The 9,630-nt window shown below is 36.8% G+C and overlaps 1 protein-coding gene across 1 annotated transcript; it reads left to right on the top strand.

Annotated features, from left to right (window-relative positions):
• Positions 1-512: 512 nt before the first annotated feature.
• LOC121378982 (solute carrier family 22 member 6-A-like) lies at positions 513-1,807 on the top strand (the record flags this gene model as incomplete). The annotated part of the gene is made up of 3 exons (XM_041507411.1): positions 513-661; positions 994-1,066; positions 1,274-1,807. Coding segments are annotated over 3 exons (441 nt in total), but the record flags the coding sequence as incomplete, so codon positions are not given.
• Between the last annotated feature and the right edge of the window lie 7,823 nt (positions 1,808-9,630).

The raw sequence follows: 9,630 nt of genomic DNA, 5'->3' as shown, positions 1-9,630 counted from the left end.
ACTTGTGAAAAGTCATTCCTGCCCCTTTTGCATTCGAGGGGCGAAGGAAGTAAACACCATTGGTGAATTGAGAGACTTGTGAAAAGTCATTCCTGCCCCTTTTGCATTCGAGGGGCGAAGGAAGTAAACACCATTGGTGAATTGAGAGACTTGTGAAAAGTCATTCCTGCCCCTTTTGCATTCGAGGGGCGAAGGAAGTAAACACCATTGATGAATTGAGAGACTTGTGAAAAGTCATTCCTACCCCTTTTGCATTCGAGGGGCGAAGGAAATAAACACCATTGGTGAATTGAGACACCACATTGATCAATGATCGACAATGCCTTGGCTACACTGTGTATAAATTATAATTAAATATTCTAAGTATCATAACATGTTAATGTTAAACATATTTCAATATATCCTACATTATGTGAGCAGTATATAATTATCACACACACACACACACGCACGCACGCACACACGCACACACACACGCATGCACGCACACACACACGCACATGCAGGCAACAGTTATATACATATATACTTTTCTGATTTCAGAAGGCCAGACTGCAGATATATTCACAACGGTCCTTACGTTGACTGGGAAAGCTGGTATAAGTGGCTCGTTTGGATTGATGTTTATGTACACCCCGGAACTGTTTCCAATCAATTTAAGGTATCATTAAATTCACTAACCCTAGTGAGGTTTTGTTAGGTATGTACCTTTTCTGTTTCGCATAACATGAATTTAGAACTAATTCTGAAAAACACTAAAATATCCGGGAAATATTTTTAACATGTCCATATTTCCCGGATATATTAGTGACAAACAGAACGATCATTTACTATAATATTCTGAACATGTTCGCAGTCTAGCTAAAGTGTTTGAATTTAATTATCAATTATGCCAGCTGTTTCGATAGCATCAGCGATAACCGTAATACTAATAGTTTGAAGTTTCTTAGTGAATATTGTTAAAACATTAATATTTTTTTTTTATCTATTCAGAAACGTTGGTCTTGGGATGTGTTCAGCATTTGCTAGGATTGGTGGAATGCTAGCTCCTTTTGCTAGTCTGCTGGTAAATATATGTTTAATAAAGTTAACGTAAGCCTCCCCCCCCCCCCTCTTCTCTCTCTCTCTCTCTCTCTCTCTCTCTCTCTCTCTCTCTCTCTCTCTCTCTCTCTCTCTCTCTCTCTCGCTCACTATGTGTGTTCGTCTCTTCGAATATGTCTTTTCGTCTGTCTAAGTATGTTTGTCCGTCTGTCTAATATTCTTTATCTCACAGGCTGGCTATGCGTTTTGGGCACCCGGAACCATATTTGGAATGTGCTGTCTTGCTGTCGCCGTGCTGGTGACATTCCTTCCAGAAACGACGGGGAGAGAACTGCCACAGACCATTGAAGAAATGGCAGCCTGGTACAAAACACCGAAAGTCAATTGCAATATGACGTCAAAAGAGGATGGCAGATCTGCTGCCGAAATGGCTGAAGGGAATGACAATTGATTTTCTTGAGACGAGTGTCAGAAAAACCATCTACAAAAGGACGAGTGGCAGACTCTATAGTTATAAAGAGCTGGGTCTGAGAACATGCACAGGATTGTCAACTTGAGAGGATGCTTCAGATGGGGAATTCGTGAGGATGCTTTAGATGGATGTAGGATGATGTTTTAGATAGGAGAATTGAGATGGACAATTTAGGAGGATGCATCGGGACATTTGGGATTATGCTTAAGATGGAGGAATTTGGGAGAATGCTTCCGGCGAATTTGTTAGGCTACTTCACTGTCCCTATACGGTTCATTTAGAGATACTGTGCTCCTTGTTAACGTTAACATTATATTATTTGAAATACTGTAATTATTAAAATATATGAAGAGATATTCATATTGTAGATTGGCTTTTTAAAAGTAAACTCGAGCTACATTGATTTAACCCCTGATACTAAGATAGATAAAAGGTATATATTCACCCATGTACAACAAAAAAGTAAATAAATAAACAAACAACAACAATATTAAAAACACAAGACAGCAAACCATCATCTTCTTAATTAAAAAAAAATTCTATCGAATGCAGAAATGTTAAATATGAGGCCCTAATATTTTGAAAAATTATTTTAAAAAACTAAATTAAAACCTCATCACACATGTAACAAAGGAACCAATATCTGTCTGTCGATGGTTATGAATGCACCACATGTTCCTTATCCAGTACACTAACTAAAGAAACAATCAGACAAACAAACAAACACACACATAAACATCAACATCAACAATAAAAATAAAAGAAACCCCAAACAACAACAAATCTGAACGATAACATCGTATTCCCATATCAGAATTGTAATCTCTGCAAAGTTGTGATTACATCCACAATCCACTATCAGGTGCTCATCCACTCCGCCACTCCCCTAGGACACATGTAACATGATGTTCCATTCGTCTTTCACCGCCCATAGCAGGACCGCTACTCCCCTAGGAGACAGGTAACAGGACGTTTCATCCCTCTTGCACCGCCCATAAGAGGATTGCCATTCACCTAGGAGACCTATAACATGCTGTTTCATCTCTCTTGCACTGCCGATAGGACCGCCACTCACATAGGAGACCTGTAGCATGCTGTTTGGTCCCTCTTGCACCGCCCATAGGAGGACTGCCACTCGACTAGGAGACATGTAACAGGGTGCTTCGTCCCTCTTGAGCCGCCGATAGGAGGACCGCCACTCACCTAGGAGACCTTGACATGCTGTTTCGTCCCTCTTGAACCGCCGATAGAAGGACCGCCACTCACCTAGGAGACCTGTAAGATACTGTTTCGTCCCTCTTGCATCGCCCATGGGAGGACTGCCACTCCAATACTAGCTTTTAAAACCCTAACTTACACAGGATAGAGTTCAGTGGAATATATACAGCTGTGATGAGATGTATTCATGAATCACTGTAAAAACAGTGATGTTATCAGGTGTTCATGAAACGTGGGCATATCCTGCCCCACCGGTGGCAGTAATGCATGATTAGGAATTTTTAACTAATCTGACAAAATAAAAGAACCCAAACGAACCTACATGTTGCAAAAAAGTTTAATTGTACTTTCTGCTATACTGATGCCATCGTAGTATTCGATAAATACTTGACAATGACAGCAGTTCACCTTCCATTGATTTATGAACAAAGAAATACGAGGTTAACAATGTCCAGAAAGTAATCCTGTTAGGTCAGGTCAGGTCAGATTATAGGTTTTAATGTGCACATTTAGAACAAGCTGTTGTAGCACACGCCTATCATGGGCACAGTGTCGACTATTGCCGGTTCCACCGTTCAGAACAGGAAAGGTTTGGGGTGGATGGGAGAGGGGGGTCGCCCGCGCTGGCAGCCCGATCAGGGTCGATAGCGGGCGAGGGTTTGTTTTGGTGCTCTTGAATTTGCAATGTCTCGTAGGATTAAAGCCAGTTAGAAGATACAGTGTAATTTTTTAAGGTAATTTTGACGCAGATTTAGAATGGTTCATCAAAATTGAAACTGGAGCTGATTGGTTGATTTGATTCAAATCGACACTATTCTTCTGTCATTTTGGCATAGAAGTTGCTTTATCATGCCGGTTATTTCAAAGTAATTCAAAATGTTTTATGGCCAACATGTAGGTTCCACTTTAATGATATGATGCATCAGTGACACAAACACAATGGGATGCAATACCTTTTGCTGAAAACGTTTGAGGACTACACCTGTACTGTTAACAAGGGCTGCGTGTGTTGGCGGTGATTCGTGATGATACAATTTTAAGAATGTAATATGTTTCGTTTTTCACAGATATGTTCATTATTAACGGAACTGATCATAGTTCTGAGGTACACGTACCTTTTCTGTTACTAAGCTTATAATAAGAAAGTGCTGAAAATATTTAAAATATACCTCGGGTCAATACCCCGAACTCCTGTTGTGTGGTAGAATTTCATTATCTTCAGAACAAAAATACAATCTACAAATAATCAAAAATCTTTGTTTTCAAAATATAATTTTTTAAGTTCTAGATGCCAGGAAAACGTGTTTTGGGCTTTCAGATACTTAAATATTCCCAGGGAACATTCCCCAGCAAATACCTAGTCGAACCAGCCTGGTGTGTGTGTGTGTGTGTGTGTGTGTGTGTGTGTGTGTGTGTGTGTGTGCGTGTGCGTGCGTGCGTGCGTATGTGTGTGCGTGTGTGTGTATGTGTGTGTACCACAGGATTAAAATAAACTTTAAAAAAGAGCCTTACAAACAACAACAACAACAAACCAAAAAAAAAAAAAAAAAAAAATTGAATAACCTGTTCTAAACATTTTTTTTTTTTTTTCTGAATGAATAATATGTGTGGTTTTATGGTTTCTGAATAATAATATTATGTGTATTTTCCTGTTCTTTCTGAATTGAATAATAATGTGTGGTTGGTTTCCTGTTCTTTCTGAATTGAATAATAATGTGTGGTTGGTTTCCTGTTGTTTGTGAATTGAATAATAATCTGTGTACTAAATAAAAGGAAGGAAGGAAATATTTTATTTAACGACGCACTCAACACATTTTATTTACGGTTGTATGGCGTCGGACATATAGTTACGGGCCACGCAAGGAATCTATTATATGCATCATCCCACAGACAGGATAGTACATACCACGGACTTTGTTACACCAGTTGTAGAGCACTGGATGGAACGAGAAATAGTACAATGGGCCCACCGACGGGAATCGATCCTAGATCGATCGCGCATCGGGCGAGCGCTGTACCACTGAGCTATGATAATCTGTGTATTTTGTTGTTTATGTATTGAATAATAATATGTACATTTTCCTGTTGTTTATGAATTAAATAATAATCTCTGTATTTTACTGTTCTTTATGAATTAAATAATAATCGCTTTACATTCCTGTTGTTTGTGAATTACATAATAATTAGTATATTTTCCTGTTGTTTATGAAATGAGTATAATGTCTGTATTTTCATGTTGTTTATGAATTAAATAATGATCTGCGTATTGAATATAATGTGTGTATTTCCGTTTCCCTGTTGGTTATGAATTGAGTAATCTTTGTATTTTTATGTCGTTTATGAATTAAATAATAATCTGTATTTTTCTGTTCTTTACTAATTAACTAAATAATCTCTTTATTTTCTATTTGTTTGTGGATTATATAATAATTAGTATATTTTCCTGTTGTTTACGAAATGAGTAATAATGTCTGTATTTTCATGTTGTTTGTGAATTAAAGAATAATCTGTGTATTGAATATAATCTGTGTAATTCCCTGTTGTTTATGAATTGAGTAATATGTGTATTGTCCTGTTGTTTATGAATTGAGTAATAGGTGTATTGTCCTGTTGTTTATGAATTGAGTAATAGGTGTATTGTCCTGTTGTTTATGAATTGAGTAATAGGTGTATTGTCCTGTTGTTTATGAATTGAGTAATATGTGTATTGTCCTGTTGTTTATGAATTGAATAATAATAAATTTGTATTACCCCGTTGTTTATGAACTGAATAATAATTTGTGTATTTTTCTGTTGTTTGTGAATTGAGTAATAATATGTGTATTTTCCTGTGTATGAATTAAATAACAATCTCTCTATGTTTCTGTTATTTATGAATTGTATTGTCTTGTATTTTCTTTCTGTTTTTTGAATTGAATAGTAGTCTACATTTTTCTGTTGTTTATGAATCAAATAATAACATGTATTTTTCTGTTGTTTGTGAATGGAGTAATATTTTGTGTATTGTCCAGTTGTTTATGATTAAAGAGTAATCTGGGTATTTTCATCTTGTTTATGAATTAAATAATCTTTTTATTTTCCCGTTGTTTATGAACTGAGTAATAAATAATCTGTGCAATTTCCTGTTGCCTATGAACTGAATAATAATTTGTGTATTTTTTGTTGTTTATTTTATTTATGAATTAAATAATAGTATATTGTGTATATTCCTGTTGTTTATGAATTAAATAATCTTTGTATTTTCCTGTTGTTTATGAATTTAGTAATAAATAATCTCTGTAATTGTTTTTTTGTTTATGAATTGAATAATAATATCTGTATTTTCTTGTTGTGAATTAATTAAATAATAATCTCTGTATATTCCTGTTGTTTGTGAAGTAAATAATAATCTTGTATTTTCCTGTTGTTAATGACTTAAATAATAATCTGTGTGTTTTTATGCTGTTTTCTTTACGAGAAAATTACTGCTGTTTGTGTATGGACACTGGGTGCAAGCAGGTGGTTGAGTGTGAAGTTAGGCAATAAGCGGAAGGAAGGAAATGTTTTATTTAACGACGCGCTCAATACATTTTATTTACGGTTATATGGCGTCGGACATATGGTCGGGCACACGGATATTGAGAGGAAACCCGTTGTCGCCACTTCATGGGCTACTCTTTTCGATTAGCAGCAAGGGATCTTTTATATGCACCATTCCACAGCCGACGATCTAAAAATAAAAAATAAAAAATAAAATAAAATAAAAAATAATAATAAGCGTACGAGACCTCAAATTCGGGCAAAGCTTATAGATATTCGTGCAAAATGTGTTAACCTGGGACCTTTTTACCATCATCGTATCCTCAAAATTAGTTGTTATCCGTGTAAAAATGTGAAGTGATTCGTTTGCAACCCTATATAGCTGTTTGATAGTAATGCTGATATTAATAAATGTTGTTATCCAGATTCGGGCATTTTCGTTTAATTCGGGCAAAATCCAGGCTGGCCCCTTACAAAAAGGGAGACCGTACGTCTATGGTCCTAATCACGAAAATCTTTCTTACATTATTGTAATTGTAACCGCTCCTATAATCGAAAGTTGACCGATTAGTGCAAACTGGTCATAACCGATGATCGTTGATGAAAAGTTAAAAGTTTGTCTTCTTTAACGAAAGCATTAGAGCACAATGATTTGAATTAATCATCGGCCATTAGAATTCAAACCTTTGGTAATTCTGACATATATAGTCTTAGAGAGGAAATCCGCTACATTTTTCTATTAGTAGCAAGGGATCTTTTATATGCACCATCCAACAGAGAGGATAGCACAAACCACAGCCTTGGTATACCGGTCGCGCTGCACTGGCTGGAACGAGAAATGGGTCCACCGATGGGGATCGATCCCAAACCGACCGCTCATCAATTCCAACAGATTCCCAACGCTAGAACACAAGCATTTTGAGCGCATTAAAAAGTTAATAAGCCTGCGTCCAGACTTTAAAATTGTTTTATAAAAGTGGGTCTTACTGAAAGTTTTACTGTAAAACTAAATTTGTCTAACCAGCATAAGTAATCAGACACTATTCTAACAGTACTACAGTTAGTATGTGTGTTATTAAACACACACACACACACACACACACACACACACACACAAACACACACACACACACATACACACACACACACAGACACACACACACACACACACATACATACACACACATACATATACACACACACGCACACATACACACACATACACATACACACACTGTGACGGAACATGCTCTTAATTTTGTTTTCGCCTGTGGCGATATTGTTTTAGAGGGCCGTGTGCAGTTCCAATATGCACTTAAGCCCAGGTGGGTACTTTGTTACATGATACCTATGCGCGATGGCCTTATGCAGTTTCTAATACACACCCAGCCCAGGTGCGGAGGCCATGTGGCCAGTAGTTACGTAATACCTCCGCGCGACCATGGAATCTCTAGCGAACTGGCGACATTAAGTCTGACCATCTGAGAAAAAAAAAATACCGCTTGGTCGCTGTGGAAATAGCATTTGTAGGGATTCGGTGCCGCGATGTACCCCCAGGCGATATTCGGTTTTATAATAAATAGCTAGGGTTTTAGAGATATCGGGGAGAACGAATATATAAGTTCAGTCCGGGCGTGGTAAATATATTTTTCTGCTCTGTGTATAACCTTGATGTGATTGATGTGACTTTAAATATTTTAATACTGTATTATACCAATATTATTTAGACGGTGCTGCCGGTCATCTGACGCAGTATACTGTAGGCTCATTGTTCTAAATAATTATTAAGGCTTAGCCAGTCATCCTAGAGGACCTAGGTAAACTGTAGGTTATTGTCTTTATTGTGATAGGTACCAGTATTAAGTCTGTATTACAAGGTTATTGAATGAGTAGTCAGGGTTAATTAAAAAATAACCAGTTAGGAATAGAGTTGTAATTCCTTTATTAATTAAGTTCCCCTGGAAGCGTTTCTCAATTATCACACGTTACTGAATGAGTAGTCGGGGTTAATAAAAAATTAACCAGTTAGGAATAGAGTTGTAATTCCTTTATTAATTAAGTTCTCCTGGAAGCGTTTCTCAATTATCACACGTGTGGGTGTTGTGTCACGGTGAAGTGATTAGCATATTGTGTAAACTAGACACCTAGAGATTAACTAATTAAGTGATCAGTTCTGGGTTGTTATTATTTGTTGTTGTTAATTAACTACTGCGGCAGTACATTTGTCGGCGTAGGTTAATACAGATTCCAAAGTGTATTGTGTTTTTGTTGTGTTTTCTAGTGAACTAAACGTGCTATAATAATATATACTTTATATAAGATCTTATCTCTGATCATACCTAGACGAGCCAGCGGGTATAACTGCCTGTTACAGAGAGATCTAATAGATATACAGTTAGGAGAGATATTTGGACAATCGTGTTTCATTCAGTTACGGGTATTATAGGATCCCCGTGACACACACAAACACACAGACACACACAGACACACAGACACACACACACACACACACACACACGCACGCACACACACACACACACACATACACACACATACATACATACACACACATACACATACACACACAAACACACACAGACACACACCCATACATACATACACACACATACACATACACACACACAAACACACACACACACACCCACACACATACACATACATATACACACACATACAGACACACATACGCACACATACATACATACACACACATACATACACACACAAAACACACACACACATACATACACACACAACACACACACACACACAACACACACAAACTAACACACATACACACACACATATACACACATACACACACCAACACACACACATACACAGACACACACACATCAACACGCATACACACACACACACATACACACACACAAACACACACACACACACATACACACACACACATATACACACACACATATACACCAAGACACATACACACGCAGCACGCATAATACTCTCTGTATTTTCATGTTGTTTATCAATTAAATAATAATCTGTGTATTTTCCTGTTGTTTAACCTATGAATTAAATAGAAAATAACACATGAATGGCCGTTAGATACAATTTATCTCACGAGTTGTTTTAAAATGTATCTAACGAGCGAAAAATTAGTTTTATACGTTTTTAAACAACGAGTTGTAAGATAAATGGTATCTAACAGACATGAATGTATTATTCTATTTCTTACATATCCTTAAAAAAAACATGTTTTTAAGCACATTTTAACATCTTTTTCGATTAAATGTTAATGACTTTCGGCTGGGTGAAAGTTCGAGGTGCACCCAACTTTTGACAGATAAATGATTGTGATTGGCTATAAATGTGAGTGTGTGGTT

The sequence above is a fragment of the Gigantopelta aegis genome, chromosome 2 (assembly GCF_016097555.1).
Source record: "Gigantopelta aegis isolate Gae_Host chromosome 2, Gae_host_genome, whole genome shotgun sequence".
In the NCBI taxonomy this organism is placed as follows: Eukaryota; Metazoa; Mollusca; class Gastropoda; order Neomphalida; family Peltospiridae; genus Gigantopelta; species Gigantopelta aegis.
This window is presented reverse-complemented; position numbering and strand designations above follow the sequence as displayed.